Source organism: Squalius cephalus (genome assembly GCF_949319135.1).
Source record: "Squalius cephalus genome assembly, chromosome: 16".
In the NCBI taxonomy this organism is placed as follows: domain Eukaryota; kingdom Metazoa; phylum Chordata; class Actinopteri; order Cypriniformes; family Leuciscidae; genus Squalius; species Squalius cephalus.
In genome coordinates, this window is record NC_137137.1 from 2,773,448 (window position 1) to 2,798,234 (window position 24,787).

Consider the following 24,787-nt stretch of genomic DNA (forward strand, 5'->3'; position numbering starts at 1 on the left):
TTAATTTAACCATCAAAAACCATGTCTAATTAATTGAAATCATTAAATTCATTAAAAGTTTAACAGAAATTCAATTTTTTGTGCCCTATGAAATCCTAAATTACGTTTTATTTTTTTCAAAATTCCGTTTTTTTGTTTAAATTGTGAATTTAAGTTAAATTTTAGCAATCAAAAAGCATGACCAATTAAGCAAAATCATTGAACTTATACCATTTAACAGCAATTTATTAAAAGTTGAACAAAAATTTCATTTTTAGGGCACTATGATATCTGTTTCATTTTGTTCCAAATTTCAGTTTTACTGGGTAATATTTTTTTTTCTGTTTTAATTTTTCAGTATTCCATTTTAAAGGTTAAATTAAATTTTAGTAACGTATGCCGTTTAACAGCACTTTAATAAAAGTTTAACAAAAATTACATTTTAGGAAAAGTTTAACAAAAATTACATTTTAGGAAAAGTTTAACAAAAATTACATTTTTAGGAAAAGTTTAACAAAAATTATATTTTAGGAAAAGTTTAACAAAAATTACATTTTTAGGAAAAGTTTAACAAAAATTATATTTTAGGAAAAGTTTAACAAAAATTACATTTTTAGGAAAAGTTTAACAAAAATGACATTTTAGGAAAAGTTTAACAAAAATTACATTTTTAGGAAAAGTTTAACAAAAATTATATTTTAGGAAAAGTTTAACAAAAATTACATTTTTAGGAAAAGTTTAACAAAAATTACATTTTAGGAAAAGTTTAACAAAAATTACATTTTAGGAAAAGTTTTACAAAAATGTATTTTGATTTATTTATTTTTCAAATTCCATGTTTTCCATTCTATTTTTTCTTGATTTCATTTTAATGGAGTAATTACACTTTAAGTTAAAAAAAATTGTAAAAAAAATCAAACAGCATATCTAATCAATTGAATTCATAAAAGTGTTACAATGTAATATCATATTAAAAATATTTACAATAACAGGGCCCTAAGAAATGTTTTAGTTTTTCAGAAATTCGTTTTTACGTTAAGTTCTATTTGTGTGTGTATGATTCCGCCATTTTGTCCACATGTCCTGCAATGAGTGAATGCCAGGGCTGTAATGTTCTCCGTGTGCTCCTGTAGAAGGAGCTGCAGAAGGAGCGCGAGCCGTGGCTGCTGGTGGCCGTCCCGCTGGCGTGTCTCGCTGTCCTGCTGGGAGCACTGGGATTGGTTTGCCTGGTTCTCACCACCCGGAAGAAACGCCAGTCTGAGGGAACGTACAGCCCCAGTCAACAGGAGGTCGCAGGAGCTCGGCTAGAGATGGGCAGCGTGCTCAAAGTGCCTCCGGAAGAAAGACTCATCTGACACACGTCATCATGACATATGAAAGAGGCAAAGCCAACAGGAGTGGCTGTTATGAGTCGAGGCACGTTGAGCAAAGCTTCGTGTGCCTTCAGTGGAAGGACAGTGGAGAAAAACCTGGCGTTCTCCACTAAAAAGAAAGCAGTGGACTACTGTACTTCAGCTCGGGACATTTACATCTTCAGCCAATGTGCACGGCAAAAAAAAGAGTTTTTGTCTTGCTTTCCTCTACAAATACCTAACTTGAGAGTTACAGTTACTCGAGAAGCAAAATGACTTAATATCTTAAGTCTTTTTTTACAAAAAAATGTATCAAAATGAAGTGATTTTATGCTTAAATCAAGAAAAAAAGAAATCTGTCAGTTAGATAAGAACAATAATCTTGTTTCAGGGTTTGGACGGTCGTGAAAAATCTGGAAAAGTCATTGATTTTTAAAATAGCAATTTCCAGGTCTGGAAACATTTTGGAAAAACAAACCAACCCAGAAAGTTATATTTTACATGAATACATAGACTTTTGTGGAATTTTAGGTCATGAATATTTGCCGAAAAGACTGTAGAAATGTTGTTTTCCCTATTCTTGTTTTGAGCACAAACTCAATTCATTTTGATGATTTTCTTCAGAAAGCAAGACTTAAAATCCAAGTCATTTTGCTTCTCAAGTTAATGTACTGTATCTTGATTTTAAAAAATCAAACATTTTTGTATAAACCGAGAAATATAAACTGTGACCACTTTCCATACATAGAATCATTGTTTCATTCATAGTTTTCAGACTGATCACAGGCCTGTCAATCATCTGTGTCAAGCCACTAAAACTTAGATTATCTCTTATCTTAGATTAACACAGTTTCGGACACTTGCGATCCATATACAGCAGCTTCCTCACTAAAAACAGCGGGACAATCTAAAACACTTACCTTGGAGAGTGCTGAACGTGTCCTAATGTCCAAAGTCTGCGATTTTAAAAGATCATAGTCAATATACACGTTATTTATGATGCATTAAATTGCACATCAAGCATTCTATGGGAATATGCTTAACATGCAAGTTAGCGCATTGTTCATATTCTGGGTTTATCTGTACATTGTATGTTTTATTAATAAGGTCGTTCATAAACACATCTGTTGGCTTATGTTACTCTGGATCACGTCACCAGTCTCGAGTCGCACGGGGATATCTGTGGCAATATCCAACAATACATTGCATGGGTCAAAATGATCGATTTTTCTTTTATGCCAAAAATCATTAGGATATTAAGTAAAGATCATGTTCCATGAGGATATTTTGTAAATTTCCTACCGTAAATATATAAAACATGTATTTTTGTGAGTGAATGCTGCACAATCACGAACATAAATGCACAACTTTAAAGGAGATTTTCTCAATGTTTCGATTTTTTTGCACCATCAGATTCCAGATTTTCTAATAGTTGTATCTCAACCAAATATTGTCCTATCATAACAAACCATACATCAATGGAAAGCTTATTTATTCAACTTTCAGATGATGTATACATCTCAATTTCAAAAAATTGACTGATGTGACTGATTTAGTGGTCCAGGATCACATATATAGAATGCATCATCAATATCAATCAAGGTCTTTAAATATCACTGTCTTACATCAGTACTTAGTACAAACCTGGTAAAAATAACGTTACATGAAAACTATGAATAATGCGGCAATAATTCCAACGACAAAAAAGTTTTGGGCTTTCAGAGACCGCAACAAAGGCTCTTGACTTTCTCCAAGAAGATGATATAAGTGTCTGTCTGTGATGTGTTTTCATGCCAGATGTTTTAGTTCTGCTCTGTGTTTCAGTGAGAATGATGGTTTGATGAGAACTTCAGTTATCGTGTTTCACAGCGCCAGGGTTTCATTCAAGGTACTTGTGTACAGTGTAGCTTGTGGATAAAGGTGTAAATACACTGATACTGTACCTAAATGTGGCCATCGTTTAATATTTTTCTTCCTCGTGTGTAATGAAAAGCATCTATTTATGATTAACATGATATCATTGAAATTGAGGCACAAATACTAAAGCTGAAATGCTATATTTTATTAATGATTGTAAAGAGAAAGATATTTTAAACAAAGTCTATGGAAGTCAACGCATTGCTGTCCATAGCAGTTTGTATGTCAAAAAGGCCTTTTAAATACAGGCATGTGTTTTATATAATATAAAAATTGGTTGAAGCATACACTGTGTGCCTTGCTAATATACCCCCAAAAATCAAGAATTTTGTTTTCAGAATCCACTTTTTTCTCTTCGTTTCCTTTAGCAAGTTTTTTTATCAAATGTGTTTTGTGAGTAGTTTTGTGCTACACTGGACTGATGTTAGAGGAGTTAGTTACGCTGTAGAGAAGAAGGTTTTCTGTATAAACGGTCAGTATTTTGGTTAAAATCCACTTGATGTGTTTCCACTGGATTGACAGATACAGTATTGTGTGTCTCTGCTGTTACAGTATTACCGTGAGATGTGATGATGACTGTACTTGTATGTTTTTATATTATGTCGTGTCATTTACTGTTTCTTTCTACTTGATGTACATTTTTAAATCTATGATGAAACCATCATTTTATATTGCTGTATGTGACATTACTGAATGTTTGAGTGGCTGAAAAACACACATCATCAAATTAAAATGTATTTTGTCATTTTATTACAGCTGAGCTCATTACCTTTGATTTTTTTGCTATATTACATTTGATAATTTTTCAGTCAATCTGTGATTCTTAATACATGTATGAAGGGAATAAGTAAAATGTAACTGTGCAGTAAGGTTCTATTAATTAATGTTGGTTAATTGGCAGACGAGCAATACAAGTATTTATTAACCTTCGTTAATGTTAGTTAATAAAAATACAGCTGTTCATTGCTAGTTCATGTCAGCTCAAGTCCATTAAATATTATCAGATACAACTTTTGATTTTAATTAGGCTATGTATTAGTAAATGTTGAATTTAACCAACAATCAGATAATGAGTCACACAGAACATTCCACAGAGAGAAACTCCCTTAGACAAAGAAAACATTTGACACCTCCTCAACTCATTATTGGCCATTTCACAAAAGACGTGCTTCCATTTTATATTCATGAACACAGTATATGCTGAAATGATGTTTGAAGTCATTAAAAAGAAGTGATTCTTAAGGCCAAGAACGATAACGACAACTACGGACGAAATCGTTCAGTTTATTCTAAGAAGTTTATTCTTCTGTGTCTGCCGCTTTAAATGCTCGCTCGCTCGGATTCTGATTGGCTTTCATTGTTTTTATCTTTCATCAGCTGGAAAAAAATTATTCTGAAAGTGTTTCCAGTGATATTGTTTCTCTGTGCCTTTATTGTTATAAAATATATGTGGACTCTGCTATTCTTTTATAGTTATAGTATCTAAGTTATACTCACGTACATCACATTATTCACTTATACTACTCACATTACATTACTCACTTATATTACACTACTCACATCACATTACTCACTTTACTCACATCACATTACTCACTTTACTCACATCACATTACTCACTTATATTACACTACTCACGTACATCACATTATTCACTTATACTACTCACATCACATTACTCACTTTACTCACATCACATTACTCACTTATATTACACTACTCACATCACATTACTCACTTATATTACACTACTCACATCACATTACTCACTTTACTCACATCACATTACTCACTTATATTACACTACTCACATCACATTACTCACTTTACTCACATCACATTACTCACTTATATTACACTACTCACATCACATTACTCACTTTAATCACATTACTCACTTATATTACACTACTCACATCACATTACTCACTTTAATCATTACTCACTTATATTACACTACTCACATCACATTACTCACATATATTACACTACTCACATCACATTAATCACTTTACTCACATCCCATTACTCACTTATATTACACTACTCACATCACATTACTCACTTATATTACACTACTCACATCACATTAATCACTTTACTCACATCTCATTACTCACTTATATTACACTACTCACATCACATTACTCATTTATATTACACTACTCACATCACATTACTCACTTTAATCACATTACTCACTTATATTACACTACTCACATCACATTACTCATTTTACTCACATATATTACACTACTCACATCACATTAATCACTTTGCTCACATCCCATTACTCACTTATATTACACTACTCACATCACATTACTCACTTATATTACACTACTCACATCACATTACTCACTTATATTACACTACTCACATCACATTACTCACTTTAATCACATTACTCACTTATATTACACTACTCACATCACATTACTCATTTTACTCACATATATTACACTACTCACATCACATTAATCACTTTACTCACATCCCATTACTCACTTATATTACACTACTCACATCACATTACTCACTTATATTACACTACTCACATCACATTACTCACTTTACTCCCATATATTACACTACTCACATCACATTAATCACTTTACTCACATCCCATTACTCACTTATATTACACTACTCACATCACATTACTCACTTATATTACACTACTCACATCACATTACTCACTTTAATCACATTACTCACTTATATTACACTACTCACATCACTCACTTATATTACACTACTCACATCACATTACTCACTTTAATCACATTACTCACTTATATTACACTACTCACATCACTCACTTATATTACACTACTCACATCACATTACTCACATCACATTACTCACTTATATTACACTACTCACATCGCATTACTCACTTATATTACACTACTCACATCACACTACTCACATCACATTACTCACTTATATTACACTACTCACATCACATTACTCACTTTACTCACATCCCATTTCTCACTTATATTACACTACTCACATCCCATTACTCACTTATATTACACTACTCACATCACATTACTCACTTATATTACACTACTCACATCACTTTACTTACTTATATTTCTTTACTCACATATACACTCACCTAAAGGATTATTAGGAACACCTGTTCAATTTCTCATTAATGCAATTATCTAATCAACCAATCACATGGCAGTTGCTTCAATGCATTTAGGGGTGTGGTCCTGGTCAAGACAATCTCCTGAACTCCAAAGTGAATGTCAGAATGGGAAAGAAAGGTGATTTAAGCAATTTTGAGCGTGGCATGGTTGTTGGTGCCAGGCGGGCCGGTCTGAGTATTTCACAATCTGCTCAGTTACTGGGATTTTCACGCACAACCATTTCTAGGGTTTACAAAGAATGGTGTGAAAAGGGAAAAACATCCAGTATGCGGCAGTCCTGTGGGTGAAAATGCCTTGTTGATGCTAGAGGTCAGAGGAGAATGGGCCGACTGATTCAAGCTGATAGAAGAGCAACTTTGACTGAAATAACCACTCGTTACAACCGAGGTATGCAGCAAAGCATTTGTGAAGCCACAACACGCACAACCTTGAGGCAGATGGGCTACAACAGCAGAAGACCCCACCGGGTACCACTCATCTCCACTACAAATAGGAAAAAGAGGCTACAATTTGCACGAGCTCACCAAAATTGGACAGTTGAAGACTGGAAAAATGTTGCCTGGTCTGATGAGTCTCGATTTCTGTTGAGACATTCAGATGGTAGAGTCAGAATTTGGCGTAAACAGAATGAGAACATGGATCCATCATGCCTTGTTACCACTGTGCAGGCTGGTGGTGGTGGTGTAATGGTGTGGGGGATGTTTTCTTGGCACACTTTAGGCCCCTTAGTGCCAATTGGGCATAGTTTAAATGCCACGGCCTACCTGAGCATTGTTTCTGACCATGTCCATCCCTTTATGACCACCATGTACCCATCCTCTGATGGCTACTTCCAGCAGGATAATGCACCATGTCACAAAGCTCGAATCATTTCAAATTGGTTTCTTGAACATGACAATGAGTTCACTGTACTAAAATGGCCCCCACAGTCACCAGATCTCAACCCAATAGAGCATCTTTGGGATGTGGTGGAACGAGAGCTTCGTGCCCTGGATGTGCATCCCACAAATCTCCATCAACTGCAAGATGCTATCCTATCAATATGGGCCAACATTTTTAAAGAATGCTTTCAGCACCTTGTTGAATCAATGCCACGTAGAATTAAGGCAGTTCTGAAGGCGAAAGGGGGTCAAACACAGTATTAGTATGGTGTTCCTAATAATCCTTTAGGTGAGTGTATTACACTACTCACATCATATTACTTATATTACACTACTCACTTACATCACATTACTCACTACTCACTTACATCACAATATTCACTTACATTACACTATTCACTTAAATCACATTACTCACTTACATCGCAATACTCACATTACATTACTCACTTATATTACACTACTCACATCACATTACTCACTTTACTCACATCACATTACTCACTTTTATTACACTACTCACTTACATCACTTTACTCAGTTTAATCACATTACTCACTTATATTACACTACTCACTTACATCACTTTACTCACTTATATTAAAAAATGTATGGAAGTCTATGGCTGCATCCGAAATCACATGCTTCCATACTATAGCCTATATTAGGCGAAAAACAGTATCTGACAAATGAAGTATGTCCGAAATTCACAGTACTCATATAAAAGAGTAGGCAAAAAGTGTCTCTTTCTAATAACAATGAAGCTGTAAGTTTAATTCCTTCAAAATTAACCCCTAATTGCTGAGAAATATAATGTAGCAATTCAGCAGCAAAGCTATTTTAACGTTGATAAGTTTCTGTGCTCCTATGTTTCTGTGTGTGCAGAGCGGGATCTCTCTCTCTCTCTCTGTGTGTGTGTGTGTGTGTATGCATTAATATAGAACAGTGATTAAACTGACTGGAACTACCTGTGCATTAAATGGTTTTAATGTACACCTTCCAACCAATCAGAATTGAGTATTCAGACAGACTGTGGTAATAAACAAATGTTAACAAATGAGACCTTATTGTAAAGTTGTACTTAATGGTACTAAAAGGCTTAATTTTCGTCATTTTTCTTTTAATTTTGGGGAGAAATATGAAAAGGTCAACAGGATTCGTGAGATTCAACTATATGAGATCTTTGCGTCACATCGTCCAAATCTTTCACTTTGGGAAAGACACCAATAAAAAGCCTGTTCTCTCACTCTTTGTGGATGCGCTGCACACTTTTCCCTGAGAGAGAGAGAGAGAGAGAGAGAGAGAGAGAGAGAGAGAGAGAGATGGTGGGGCTTGATATGACAGGCCTGACAGACTCATGGATGAGGGTGGAGGGGTTTCAGCTGGTAAGTATCATGTCAGATATGATGGCTCTCGCTCTGTCTCTAATGAGGGAGATCACCGTCTCCCACACCGTGTCAGGAAGAACCGACAAATCATCGGCGCGTCACGCCGGGGCCCGGAGATGATATGTTGACAAATGCAGAGAGTTCACTCTTTTAATTGACACTAAGAGAGGGAAACGCTCCCGCTGCCGGGAGACAAGCGTGGAAAACAATGCAGAGGAGGGATCTGGAGGGAGAGAGAAGTGTCGGATGTGCATTGTTGGCACGGGATGTCATTCTCGGTGTTTGCGTTCAGACACCCTGCCATGATTAGAGGTGCGTTCCTCTGGGGCTGTCAGCCGTAAAACAGCACTCGCATTGATACTGAGGGGAATACGCGGATGATTGAGGGATTTTATAAACATACAGGCATTGGTCGTTCATTTGCGAATGTGTTTGAGGTAAACTGAGGGATGTCGTTGTGATGACACACGTGGTGGAGCTTGGAAATTCCTTCAGAAGAACCGTATTCTCAGACAGGCTTGTGGAAGATAAAAGCGACCCTATAGATGTGCATATTTTTTCCTTCAGGCACAGCACTTTTTACAATAAAATTCTAGTAGCTTAAACAGCATGATATTTCTACAGTTGCAGTTGTTGGAAGTAGGGTGACCATGCAGTTATTGATCTGTCGCAGGACAGCAGATGAGGGACACGAGGAAGAGAGACAAATTTAGGTCTACTATTAGATATTAATATTGATTTACATTAGTTGGGAAGCCTATTTGCAGTGACAATATGCTTTAGGCTATTAATTGTGACCGGCTTTGACTGGCACCAATTTGCCCAGGTTGGTACAATGTAATTGACCCACCAATTCAGCCTAATGGAACTGAATATAACATAGAATTCCATTTGATAGGCCCTACTAAAATAAATGTCTTTAAAGCTGCAGTCCGTAGTTTTTCCTCTTTGTCGCCATCTCTGTTCGAAATCTGCAATTGCAGTTATTCGTGGAATTATCAACTTTACGTGGGTTGTGCCTCGGCACGGCACAGCGCGGATGACTCCAATGTTTTGAGGAGAATGTGCGGCTGTCAGTCGCCGCCGGTGTGGATCCTGTCATTCGCAATCACAGATTCTACTTTTAGGAAGTATGACCAACATAAGAATTTTCACCAGGAAATGTTCTGAACAAGCAACGTCCACTTTTGTTCTGACCAACTAAGGGGAAAAAAGTATTGCAGTAAATTGCGCTGATTAAATCCAACGATCGCTTATCATATCACGTCAAACCGTGCAAATTATACTTTGTTCTCAAATTGTTAATGTTAACAACATCAGCATTGCGTGACATTTAATGCCCTTCCGATATTTATCCTTGTTTTCGCATGGGCCAGTTGCAGTCTCTTTTTTTCTCCGAAGTCCGAAGTCTTTTGCGCTTTACAGCGGGTGAATCTCCAGTTGGTGATTGTCGTTTGAACCTTTCTGGATCTGCCATCAAATTGATAAGTTTAATTATATCAAGTGCTGTGAGAAAAGGCTATAAATCTCCTCCTCCAACATCCTCACACTCATAGCCGACTAGCCGAGACTCTTCTTTATGTGGACAGATGTGACGTAATGACGTAATGACGCAAACACATGCTCGAATTTCCCACGGAAATCCACCAGTACCACTGGAGTTAAAAACATTATTACAAGCTTACCGTTTTGAATCGAGCTACGGCAAGCAGAGAGTTTTGAACACTGGCTGGTTATGTACTTGCTCAAAAATGTATTTTGTATCATTTTTAACCCAAAAAAGTTACGGACTGCAGCTTTAAGTAGTGACTAGGTAATGTTTAAGTAGTGACTAGGTAATGTTTAAGTAGTGACTAGTGCATCTTGAACTAATTTTTTTTTTTTTTAGGATCTGGCAGCTTTGAGCAGGACGTTCTTATATGTCTAGAAGTCCTGATTAATCTATTCTAGCACTGCATCTTTTTCACCAGCAGAGGGCAGAATAAACACATGCGATCACTAGCCTGTGTGTCTCATGCCTTTAAAGTTACTCAGTGGGGGAAAAGCTTTGAAGTTACTCTCAAATCATGCTATTTTGGAGTGTACCTTTGTAATGTCACTGTGAAGTAGTGAAATAATGACATGCTGACCATCTTATCTGATACCATGGTGCAACCTCAGTACTCCAAGGAAGATAAAACACAATAGATTTGAAATATTCTCAGAAAAATGTATAAACCAAAATCACAGTAGTAACAATAGAAATGTAATTTTGCCTGAAATATAAAAAAATCAGCTTTTTAGTCACAATGAGATCCGACCTTTACAACATTTAATAGTTTCTCATTTAAGCTGAATTGCTAACCTTTCATTTTCCTCATTACCAGGTAAAAATACCTCCGTCAATAATAATAAAAATATTCCTGAGTTTCCATCTCACTAACATGAAGCTGGACGCCAAAGCCGCGGCCTCACCTCGCCAACCTCTTTCCCGCCTATTCACGGATATCCGTCGTTCTCGAGCCTCATTTTGCCCACATATGGAGATACCTCTCGTCTTATTTGAATACATACATAGGACACGATTTCAGTCTAATGGTTTCGGGTCAGTCCAGCATATAATTGTATATCTTATTATTATGCTGCTCCCCGGATGCTAAATTGGCTCAGTGTGAATGTGGCGAATGAAGCAGTTCTGCTGCGACTGTGCTTGATATGAGCTAACCTTAAACATCTCCTGTCATTGCTGTTGTCTTAAGCTCCACACACAAAGAATGCCTCTTTAAACACTGAAACCTAATGTAAAACTCTGAATGCCAGTTCAATCGAAGTATTCATATTGTTATTTCTGGTTATTCCTCCAAAGCGGCCATGCATAGGCTACTCTATAAACAAACAAACAAAAAACTCAGTCTGGCACCTTTCTCTTTTTGTCTGATTGTCAAATTCTTTTTTGCTTCAAATAAAAGGTTGCAATGCTGTGATTCACCTAGGCACAGTTCATGGCAACTCTTAATGAAAACCTTCTTGAAATCCCTATATCGTCTATATCGAGACTTTTTATCCAATCAGTTCCCAATCCTGCCTCATATCATGTTTGCAAACAGATTCATTTATTGGTGAGTTTCCGTACAACGACATAAATCGATGCATCATTGAAGAAATCAACCATCTATAGTCACGACTGTTTCCCGAAACCGTATTGTCGCAAATTTGTCGTTCAACCACGTTAGTAAATAAAGTCGCGCAGGTGGTGGAGTAATAACTTATTTTAATGAATCCGTTTGAGATCAAATTACAGACATGGCATCTGAGGACTAATTCTCTTTTTTTTCCTCAGTTATTTTGCTTTATTTCCAATCCATATTCAATCATAGGCTCATTCTTAAGCACATACGGTTTTGAACTCTTCAAAAACGGTGCTTTAAATCTCTTAACAAACTAAAAGATGTATATGACATTTTTATATATTCAAAATAAAAGATATAGATTGCACTGTATGTCAGCTTGCTTATTTTGCTCAAGATAAGGATTTATTGAGTCCACATGTCATGCAAACAAGAAACTCTGCTTCTAACCACAGGTTCGAGAGCTGTCGTTCCAAACACACAACTTTGCGATGTTTTTTGCGAATGTTCGTTAGAACGATGGTTTCGGGAAACTCGCTGAACTGCTGATAAAGACGGAACTTATGACCACAGTTGCCTAACAATGCTTTTGGAAAACACACCCCATGTCTAGTTCTTGTCAACACGGATTAAAAGCAAAATACAAAACTCACTCCCGTCCAAACATTCTACACCTATGTGTCATTAACTAATGGGACTTTATTGAAAGTTACCACCATATTTAGTCTATAGCTTATATAACCATATATAACCACACACAGTAATACAGACACACTGAGTGCTCTTTTACATGAAGACGTGTCTCTCCGCTGTAGTGTGTTTCGGATGTAAGGACGGGTGGCAGTTGTGTTGCTATATGCCTGATCCAGCCCTCTTTGCATTTCCCTCCTCAACATGAAACAGGGAGGAAATCTCAGGGAGGCAAAAGAACAACAGAGCTAATTAGCCGCGCGGAGCTGACAGAGCGAAGCCAAATGGCTGCCAGCCAACCCAGCAGAGGAAGAGACCCAATGTTCAGCAGGATCGATGGAGGAGACCACTTCATTAAAGAGAGAGAGAGAGAGGTCTGTTTAATTAAGTCTGCGCTTCAGGGTCTAACGGCAGCCGTACAGACACCGCTGTCACTGATTCGGCCCTTCAGTGTGGCTCTCTTCTCTACACCAGGGTCCTCCTGAAAGTGTGTGTGGGAACTAGACTCACTCAGGTGGCCTGAGGCTGTATACATCAATCTATACTGTTATACCACTGTATATGTGTCATCCAGCCTTTTTTTTTGTTGTTGTTGCTTTGTGTCCATCAAGTTCCAAAAGATAAATAAATAAGTAATCAAATGAGAAAGTATTGAAGACGACATGGTCTGAAGTGCAAATGAAGATGCTCTGAACTTGTGTCCTGTAATGTAGTGCGAATGCGACAGGTGGATGTTCAGTTCTACAAATGACACAGGGAACAAGTGTATATCAATATAAACTATACATAAACCATATTCACTTATTTATATTAAACATATAAAGCCTTTTTGTGGGTTTCCACATGCATTTACATATAATAAACATACAATTATATATTAACCATATAGTTATTTAGTAAATTCATTAAATGTAGGGGTTTTGAGTAATAAAAAAAACATAAACTTGGATGTATTATACATTTATATATGCACTAATTCTTTGGGGGAGAAGAAAACACTTTTATTCATCAAGCGTGCATTAAATTGAACAAAAATGACAGTAAAGACATTTCTGTCATGACAACTCTTGGAGTGTTTGGCATGGTAATGGATATGACAATGTTGATGTGTTTGGTCTAAGTTAAAGGAACACGCCGACTTTTTGGGACTTTAGCTTATTCACCGTACAAAGACTGGAGGTAAACGGCTCCAGCTAGCATACTACTCCCAATAAGTGACAAAATAACCGTATACATACTGGGAACTATATTCTCAGAAGGAGAAGCACTGATACTTCTGAGAATATAGTTCCCAGTATGTATACGGTTAGAAGATGGCTGTCTCATGTGACCTTGTTATTTGTACACGCTGTGACTATACAAATCACAACATGTAAATAGGAAAATGTTGGCGTCATTTTGTCACTTATTGGGAGTAGTATGCTAGCTGGAGCCATTTACCTCCAGTCTTTGTGCTAAGCTAGGCTAGCGGTGGGTGAGACAGACAGAGTTACAGCACGCACGGAGATGAGAAGGGTGTGTATGGACTTATCTAACTCTGGGGGATACGGTGAATAAGCTAAAGTCCTAAAAAGTCGGCATGTTCCTTTAACTTAGACCAAACATTTCAACATTGTCATATCCATTACAAATGCTTTAAACGCCCCCTATACCCTTAAATAGGGCATTATTTGAGGGGACAGCAATTTGTAGTGGTGTTCGAAACCATAGTGGACGTTATCGAGTGTACTCATTAAATCCCACAATGCACCGCAATAACGAGTGTACGCTAAACGCCTGTCTGAATTCGCTCACTCGTTTTTAATCACCACCTTCAAGCTCATTGGCTACTGATACAGCAGGAACCAATCAGCTGTGCCCTATATAGAAAACAATGTGATTGCAAGCAGATTGAGTTAAGGACCGATCAGCCTGCGGTTCAAATAAATGCTGGTCTTTTGAACTTGAATGATTTCTGAAGGATCATGTGACACTGAAGATGATGCTGAAATTGAATCTTTGATTCACAAGAATAAATTCGATTTTAAAATGTACTAACATGGAAAACAGTTATTTGAAGTAGTAATAATATTTCACAATATTACTGTTTTTACTATATTTTTGATTAAATAAATGCAGGCAGACTTTTTAAAAGAGAAAGATGAAATTTAAGACATATTATCAACCCTAAATAATTGAACAATAGTATGAAAATATAGCCTATGCTTTTTCTGATGACGTTACAGGGAAATGCCAACACATTTTGTGAAGTTTTCTACTACATAAATTATGCTCTCAACCCATATAGTGTTTCTTGTGTCAAATTAAACGTCGTTTAGATCATCCAAACTTTAGCCCAATTTGAATATCTTCAACCTTCAGCAACGTAACACTATTTGAGGTTTTGTTGTGTGTGACTCCTTCAGCATGTGAACACTGTGCTCAGCGTGCCAGCCTTACACTGACCACCTCATGCCACCTACAGTGACAGACAAAGAGAGCGAGCGGCCCACATGAAAAGGGCTTCATGCATATTGAAACCACAGCAGGTTCTCTCAGTCAAGAAAAAGCAAGGTGGAGAAAAAAAGACAACGTCTCAAAGCTATCTGAAACACCTAATGTATCGCCCCTATGTCTAATCCATGTTTCCCTAAGAGCTTTATGGAACAAATTGCTGCTAGACTTTGCATTTCAATGGAGTTCATTAATGCATATTCAGTTTGCTTATGGTAGAGCGGAGAATGCACCCGCCGGGACTCTCTCTCTTAGCGCTCCGCCAATGAGAACAGCTACATCGTGTTTCCATTTTAGTTTAATGCAGCCGACGCTAATGCATTTGAGCGGCAGGGATTCCCTTTGCATCGGGACAATTAGGATTTCTTACGTCTGTCGGTGTGCGATCAAACACTGTGTCGTGACTTGTACCGTAGCGCAGAACGAGTGTCGTTCAATGTCTGTGGTGTCGTGAGTTTCATCTGATCTCATGGGAAAATGTAGCTATTTTACAAGGTGGCGATTTCGTATGAGTTCGTACAACGCATGTGACGCATATGAAAACATAGCCTATTATTTAAAAAATAAAAAATAAATAAACAAGTACACATGAAGGTCTAGGTCCATCCCTAAACATAACCGTCACTGAGGCGTACAGTATCAAATCGTACGAAAACCTTCAAATGAGATTGTATGATTTCATATGATTTGCCAACAATTTGCCAAAACGTAAATAGCTATGAATTGCCATGAGATTGTGTTGGTTTCATAATTGTTGTTTTTCCACACAGGTCAACCTCTAGGCTTACACTAAATCAGTCTTGCGACTCACAAAGTTGAGATGTGTTTATAGGTACAATGTAACTTTTGGCCCTCTAGTGTTTTAAAAACAAAACTGGATGAATTTTGCGGAAGAACATTGTTTTGGTTGTGCTTCGGCCTCTGTGACTGTGCGGATGAATACGGTTATCCTAATGCTCATAAAACATTCACTATAGGCTTAAGAGATTTAACCAGTTTCGATGGAAAGAATCTCAAGCTGACTAACTGAAGATGTTACTGTATTTTTAACCATTAATACACTGTAAAAAAAAAAATCTGTTAAATTTACGGAAAAAAAACTGGCAGCTGTGGTTACCAGAAATTTCCTGTAAAAAATACGGTAGCAACATTTTAGGTTTTACAGACTTAACTTAAAATTTACAGTAATAAACTGTATTTCATTATCTGATATAATGTTAATTTACAGACTTGTTGAAGTATTAATATCTGTTTTGTACCATTGTAATACACTGATAACCACCAATCACAGTAGTAATGTGAGTCACATGATCAATCAAAGCTCATCACAAGCAGTTCTTCCACAATAAAGTTAATACTAATATATGTAGAAGCTGTGTCATTCACACAAACATTAAACACCATCATGGTAACACACATGAAATTTTAAAAATACAATAAACATTAATTTAACAACATTAAATGTAACATAAAACCCTAATGTACATAACTAATTAGAAAAAAACTAAGAAAACTATGACGAAACATGATTATTTTAACAAAAATAACTTTAAAATCACGATCATTTTTTACAGTGTAGAAATGGTGCTTCCTAGAAAATACAGTGAACTCTGTTAGAGGGATACATATGACAGTTTATCTGTTCAATAAAACACCTTACTCTGTCGAGTAATAAAAACACCATCATCTCCGCGTCGCTTTTACAACATTTTAAATCCCTCAGTTCTCGGCATCTCCGAAAAGCCAAGCCGATGTTGATTCTTGTTTTATTACGAGCTTGGTCACACCGAGATTTAGCTGCTTTAGCTGATTAATACGCTTACCATAGTGAATCAGGGTAAGATTAAAACACGTTTTAGGATTGATGATGTAGTGACTCATTTAAATGTTAATTTTAAACCAAAAAAAAGTTACATAGTGCACCTTTAACTTTATGCAAATGAAGAGCAACTTTCGGGAGAGACATCCAATAGTAGTGAAGTCAGTGAAGCGCACGTGATCTGTCATTATATCCTGTAGTGAAGTGTTGGCGGCAAGATGGAGAAATTATTTTAGCGGTCAGCAACTTTCCGATAACTTATGATATGTCAGTGGTACTCGCGTGATGGCTCTGAGCCTGAATGGTTTCATGAACACAGATGGACCGGCACTTTCGCTGCAGATAAACAGCCACGATGGCAAACAGCACTCGCTGTTTCTTGATCATCTTTCTTCAAGCATTTTATGTACTGACTCCATCTATATTTAGTCATTTCCAGCGGCAAGAAAACTGATTTGTTGTCTACGACATGGAATTTACAAGCAACTTCTGAGTGAAAATTGATTCAAAATACACCAAATTTTCAAAGTACACATATACACTCTGCAAAAAATACTTTTTTTACTTAGTATTTTTGTCTGGTTTCCAGTCCAAATATCAGAAAATTCTTAAATCAAGATGCATTTACTAGATAAAGTTAGATAAGATATTATGTCTTGTTTTCCGGGGGAATTAATCGAAATTAAGTGAGCTTTTGCTTAAAACAAGAAAAATAATCTCAATTCAAACAGAAACAAGATTATTTTTCTTACCCCATGGACAGATAATTTAGCTAGTTTTAAGCAAAAACTCACTTAATTTTGATTTATTTCCCCAGAAAACAAGACATAATATCTGATGGCATTTTACTACTTTAGTAAATGCATCTTGATTTAAGAATTGTTTTGATATTTGGACTGGAAACAAGACAAAAATACTAAATAAGAAAAGCATTTTTTGCAGTGGAGTGACAAAGCTCAGGTGTCAACAATGATGAGGGAAAAAACTAATCAGAAGACCTTAACATGCTTCCTCAGCTGACGAAGACTTCAGTTGCAGACTTCAGTTCAGTGTGCGCTGAACATTAAGTGGACGAGAAGACAAAACAAGAGAGAGAGAAAGAGAAGAGAGGAGTATGAAAGCATTGGATCCCCCTCCTCTCAGAGCTGTCAGCATCAGGAGACGAGCCTCTTTTCTGTCGTTCTCTGAGACGGAGAGCTGATTAACAGCACTTCTTCTCTGCCCCCTCCATCCACAGAAACCCCCTCAACACACTCACCATGCAAATGTGTTTGTCACTATGACAGTATGTCTCAATTAAGGCAGACAGCGAGGAATCTCGGCACGGGGGACTCCTGTCTCCGCACGCCTGACTGACCCCCTACACACACACACAACACAGCCACTCGTCCCAAACACAGATTCTGACGAACGCAAAGGACAAAGAAAAAGTACAGAGACTACGGAGTTGGTCGTGACAGCGGAGCAAACACCTGAGCAGAAGCACGGAAACAACGAGTGTGTGAAGAGACAGAAACAGAACGAGTTGACAAGAGCCTGTTGCTGCAGTAAAGACGACACATCATTATGATAAGAGCAACATGATAAACCAGAGCGGACTAAAATCAAGTCTGGCTGAACCGACCACTAGAACTAGACAGTGTTAATATAATTACGCTGGTTAAGGTCACGTTTAGGAATGGGAATCATTGGAAAGATTGAAGAATTCTGGGTCAGTATACACCAAATATCACAGCCCTGCATCTTGAAAAGTCACTTATTCTCATCAAAGCTGCATTTACCAGATCAAATTTTGTGAAATAATAGTCTTCAGTGTCACATGATCCGTCACAAATCATTCGAATATGCTGATTTTCTGCTCAAGAAACATTTTGGATTATTATCAATGTTGAAATCAGTTGTGCTGCTTTATATTTTTGTACATTTTTAAAGGATTTTTAATTAATATAAATCATCTTCACATATTACTTAACCATTAGTTAATAGTCATGTGCCTCAACAAGTCATAACATTATGATATCTTTGCAAATCATTAGCTAACGATTAATTAAAGCAGACAACTGGAAGATGACATACATGGCTTCGACCCACTGTGGTAATTAACACATTCATTTACACTATTAGTTAATACTATTAAGGAATTAATACATTATGATACATTTAATTAATAGCAATTCATATATTACTTAATCTATTAATCATATAGAATCCTAATTAATTGCTGATGCAGGAATCATTAATAAATGGTTTATTTAACATTAACACGTGATTATCTGTGCATTAGTTAAGCATGAATTAATGCATATTAGTGCACCCGTATTGTAAAGTGTTACCGAAATGTCATTTTGATCAGTTCATGGTGTAAAAATCATATTCATACATTTAAACCACCATCCAGTGATATTAAATAGTAATACCATGCTTCTTTCATATATATATGATGTCCATGTTCATATACCATGGTATCTAAATGTTCTATAAGGTTCTTGAGATGACCCGTCCCTGGCTTGTATCCTGATGTGAGATGTGAGGAGAAGGAGTTAAAGAAAGAGAGCGAGCGATGGCACTTTCCCAGGGGGCCAGACACTGATCTGGCAGAGAGAGAAGAGCTGACAGGTGAGATGACTGAGATTGTGTTTAATTAAACTCCACACGTCATTAGGGGAGAGGAGCGGAGACACGGGACTGACAACAGAGACAGAGGAAATGAATTGTGGGTGGGCGGCTCAGCGGATGGGATTGAGTTATGGCAAGCCGTCGTTTCAAATGAACAATGGCACATTTGCTATCTTTCTTCTTCTGCTGTGTTAATGTGGCAGTGAAAGAACAGAGGGACTCTTATATCTACAAAGTTGTGTTTTCCAGTCCAGCAGGTGAAACTGGTGCATCTGATCACTTAGTAAAGAAGCAGCGGACTTTCCTCAATGATTCATGTGAGGAGCACAAACTTACACACTTGACTTTAATACTTTGTGTATGAGAAAAAAAGTATGCAAATAGTGATACCCGCCTTAGTATGCTTTGACGTGTAACTATTAACCATAATATCAAGCTGGCAAAGTGAGCAGCTCGAGCAACATGCTAGTATAGACATCACTGCACAACACCGGCTCCTCTGGCGCTGTTGTCCTGGTGACGGTGAGCGCTGGGTGTGCAGACCCACGGGGATATCAGTACACTAACAGTGTGAGTCACCAGCAGCTGGGCACACACACACACACATACACACACACACACACACACGGGCACACACACACACACACACACACACACACACACACACACACTCACACGCGCACACACACACACACACACACACACACACACACACACACACACACTCACACACACACACGCGCGCACACACACACATACACACTCACACACACACACTCACACACGCACACACACTCACACTCACACGCTCACACACACACTCACACAGGCATGCACACACACACACACACACACACACACACACACACACTCACACACACGCGCGCACACACACTCACACGGGCACGCACACACACACACACACGGGCACACACACGGGCACACACACGGGCACACACACGGGCACACACACACACACACACACGGGCACACACACACACACACACACACACACACACACACACACACACACACACACACACACACACACGGGCACACACACACACACACACACACACACACACACACACACACACACACACACACACACACACACACACACACAGGGGATTTGTCTTTACATGTAAGGCTCTAGTGCTTTGTTTATTTCAAATGTCTTCATGCATCTCTGAAATATGGCTAATGTGTTTGTTTACAGCATTTATCTTTTATTAAAATTACTGTGGTGGCACATTAAAACTATTAAAAAATATATATGTTAATACCATGATGCTGTTCTTTCATCATGTTCACATATCATGGTATCAAATCATATATATCATTTTAATTTTAGTTTAAGTTTTAGCTATTTTGTTATGCGCTTTATGTTTTTTAGTTTTTTATATTTTAATTTATTTTTAGGCCAGTTTTAGTGATTTTAGTACCTAATCATAAACTTACTTCAGTTAGTTGCCAAAATGTATATATTATAATTATTTTCAGCTTTATTTTCAGCTTTATTCCAATTACTGAAAACTATTTTTTAATAGTTTTGAATTAACAATAACAACATTGCACAGTCTTACCATGGTACAAATAAAAAACTAGTGCTGTCAAATCGATTACTCGAGATTAATCACGTCTAACATTAAAGTTTATGTGTATGTATATATATATATATATGTGTGTGTGGGAGTGTATATACATATATATTTACAAACTTTTATGTTAGATGCGATTAATCGATTTGACAGCACTAAAAAACATGATAAAAATCAAGGTATTTTATGTAAAAGCTGCACAGTTTGTGTTAAATATGCACACATGCTTATTTGTGTTTTGGCTGTTTATGCAGACTTTGCCACTCATGCATGTGTATAAAAGGTGAGTTAATGTGTGTGTGTGTGTGTGTGAGTGCAGCTGGTGTAATAATAGAGCTGGGCGGGACCTGTGAGGTATTTTTACCTGCCGGTTTCTCCCAGGTGGCAGCGCTTCATGCTGAGTTCAGGTGAGGCTGTTAATGAGGCTAATTAGGTGTAAAGGAGGTTGGTTCAAGGATCAGCTGTTCCTGGATCTGTTCTAATGATAAAGCTGCATAATCTCCAACACCACACAACAGATGACCAGCCGCTCAGACCCCCAACAGCCCAGCACAATACACCAGCAACACCACTCCCATGGGCTCCGCACCGAGACTGGGAACATATGCTGTGCAGAAGAACACATCATCAGAACAGACAATACTGAGAACGTCCAACAATCAAGCATAATGAAGTTACTGACAGATAAATGACCGAAACAAGTATTAAGAGTGTCTTTACATTTACAATTTCTCAAAGATTAGCAGGATGTTCAAGTTGCTCTTTTTCATACAATGGAAGTGAATAGGGACAGATGGTGTCATAATATCATAACAGTAATCCGTATGATCTGTGCTCTTGAAGATGTTGTGAAGTCATATGATAGAGCTGTGAGATGAACAGACCAAGATTTAAAGGGGTCATGACATGAGAAACCAAATTTGACTTGATCTTTTGGTATATAAGAGATGTTTGTACCATTAAAACTTCCTGCAAGTTTCATAGCTTAAGACGTCCTCCCCATTATAAACGAAGCATTTATTTAATCAAGCTCTAATGACAGCTCGTTGGGGGTCCATGGTAAGAAGTGACGTCACGGTACGAAGTGACGTACCAGTCGTTTGCATATGACCGCCTCCAGCGCAAGACAACTACGCCTCATTTCGCATCATCGCATCGTTGTCACGCCACAGGTGTTCAGTCGATGTGAGATTGCAATGACGCAGATGTGCTGTTCCTGGCTGTGGACAAATAAAAATGTTTGAATACGCTGCCGAACGATCCAGACATCAGGAAAAAATGGATGCAGTTTTATTTTTTGTGGACGTCCCAGTCACGGCAGTGTTAATTTAATCGTGTGTTCTCTACATTTCAAGGATGACTGTTCTGAGAACAAATCGCAGTATGATGCAAAAAAAATTTGCTTAAAGATCAGGCCGTGCCGACTATTCTGGGTCCCAACGACGCTGCAAACTACTTTTAGCCAATGACGTTAGCCAATCATAACAGTGGGCGCTAACACTGAACTCTTAAAGGGGAAACACCCCCAAAACAGATTGTTTGAATCAGAGGATGACAAAACAGGATGGGAAAAGGTCATAAATCACTAAAATTTGTATCCAAAAAACTATATTAATACTATAATTGCACCTAAGGGAACATAATAAAACAAAAACAAAAACCATGTCATGACCCATTTAAAGCTTGAAGGTACACTGTAACTTTTGGCCTTCTAGCGGTTAAAAAACATGCATGCTTTTTGCGGAGGAACATTGTTTTGGTTGTGCTTCTATGCGGATGAATATGAGCCTTCACAGATAATGCTTTACAGTGAACTCTGTTAGAGAGCTACATATGGCAATTTATCTGTTCAATAAAACACCTTCCTGATCTGTTAAATAGTAAAAACACCATTTTAGCATCACTTTTACAACATTTCATATCCCTCTCTCCATCTCTGAAGAGCCAAGCTAATATTGATTCTTGTTTTATTATGAGCTCTCTGTTTCATTCTCTTTTTGCCAGCAGACTCTCGTCTCTTCGGCGTTTGTTTAAAACGGGTGATTTTCTGGATGCTGGAGATTTAGCGGCTCCATGTCAATCACACACACACACACCTTACATCTGCCACTCCCACACCAGACACGTGGCAAAGCAGTCGGGGTGAAGCATGTATGCAATTTCCCACAAAAACAATCTTGAAAGATCAAAAATATAAACACTTGTTATAGCCTTACCATATAGTGAATCAGACAAAATATGTTTTGGAAGAAATATTAATGAGGTATAGACTCATTTAAATTTTGTTGATTTTGAACAACAAAAAGTTGCATAATTTGGGTTAGGGTTAAACGCAAGTGCTTGCACACACACACACACACACACACACACACACACACACACACACACACTGGTCTGGTGCACTATCTTTGTGAGGACTCTCCATAGACGTAATGGTTTTTATACTGTACAAACTGTACATTCTATCCCCTTACACTGCCCCTATCCCTAAACCTACCCATCACAGGAGACATTCTGCATTTTTACATTTTCAAAAAAACTAATTCTGTATGATTTATAAGCTTTTGTACCCATGGGGACCTCAATTTAGGTCCCCACGGTGACACAAGTCCCCATGAGTCTGTGTGCATTCAGGTTTAAGTCCCCACCGGTGTAGAAAAACATGTCCACACACACACACACACACACACACACACGGAAATGTATCAATGGGTTTCATTAATCAGTCAACACATATAAACAAACACACACTGTTCGATATTAGTGTACTGCAGGCGGTAGGTTGAGCTGATTGATTAGTTTTGAGGCCAGAGAGGCCACAGGCCATGCGAAGATCAGGACGAGAGACCTATCGAAAATCACTATGGCTCCTTCCCTGCCTCCTGCTTTTCTCTTTCTCCCTCTCATCTATGCATCATATACACAGCCGTTAACGCCCACCATGGGAGCAATCTGTCAATCTTGAGTCTCCATGTGACGGTCACACACAATCTCCCACACTCAGAGTGGACCAGCGGTTCAGACACTAAACGAAAGGCAAAACAGTTCATTTACTCTGACTTGAGGTCAGTTATGTTCATTTTATGTTGTTTTCATATTAATTAGTTCTGCTTGCAGGAGAAGCTTCACTAACTGCAGTGATTAACTCATACTGCATAATCTGTGCTCAGATATGATAGAATTGTTGAGGAAAGTTGTGCTATTACTTTGCTACGCAAATTTATAACTATTAATATATATATATATATATATATATATATATATATATATATATATATATATAAAATGTATATTATTTTATTTAAAACACCCAGAGAAAATACCACTTGCATATTCTTCAGAAAATATATAAATGTATTTTAACTCATTCATTGGTTGTTTTTTAAAATCGGCATGAAATGGAAGTTGCAAAAGTCTTTTGTGTCTTTTTTTTCTTCCCTATTGTGACGTATATATAATTTATGGTGGATCTGCACCTAGACACGACCACAACGCATGATGTAGTCAGCCAGATCCGGGCCATATCCAGACCAGATGGAGGACCTGTGCCTAGACACGACCACAACGCATGATGTAGTCAGCCGGATCTGAACCGTATCCAGACCAGATGGAGAACCTGCGCCTAGACACGACCTCAACGCATGATGTAGTCAGCCGGATCCGGACCGTATCCAGACCAGATGGAGGACTTGCGCCTAGACACGACCACAACGCATGATGTAGTCAGCCGGATCCGGACCGTATCCAGACCAGATGGAGGACCTGCGCCTAGACACGACC

The 24,787-nt window shown here is 37.7% G+C and overlaps 2 protein-coding genes across 4 annotated transcripts in view; both read left to right on the top strand.

Moving 5' to 3' along the window:
* The window catches only part of crb2b (crumbs cell polarity complex component 2b), a 38,577-nt gene extending 34,565 nt beyond the window's left edge, over positions 1-4,012 (top strand). Inside the window, exon 13 of the mRNA XM_079896371.1 lies at positions 1,113-4,012. Coding sequence (XP_079752497.1) covers positions 1,113-1,334 — 222 coding nt within the window. The 3' untranslated portion in view covers positions 1,335-4,012. The remainder of the gene's footprint in view (positions 1-1,112) is intronic.
* LOC307173423 (uncharacterized protein) overlaps positions 1-24,787 on the top strand; it is a 308,702-nt gene that overhangs the window by 120,659 nt on the left and 163,256 nt on the right. The gene's annotated exons all lie outside the window — the stretch shown is intronic.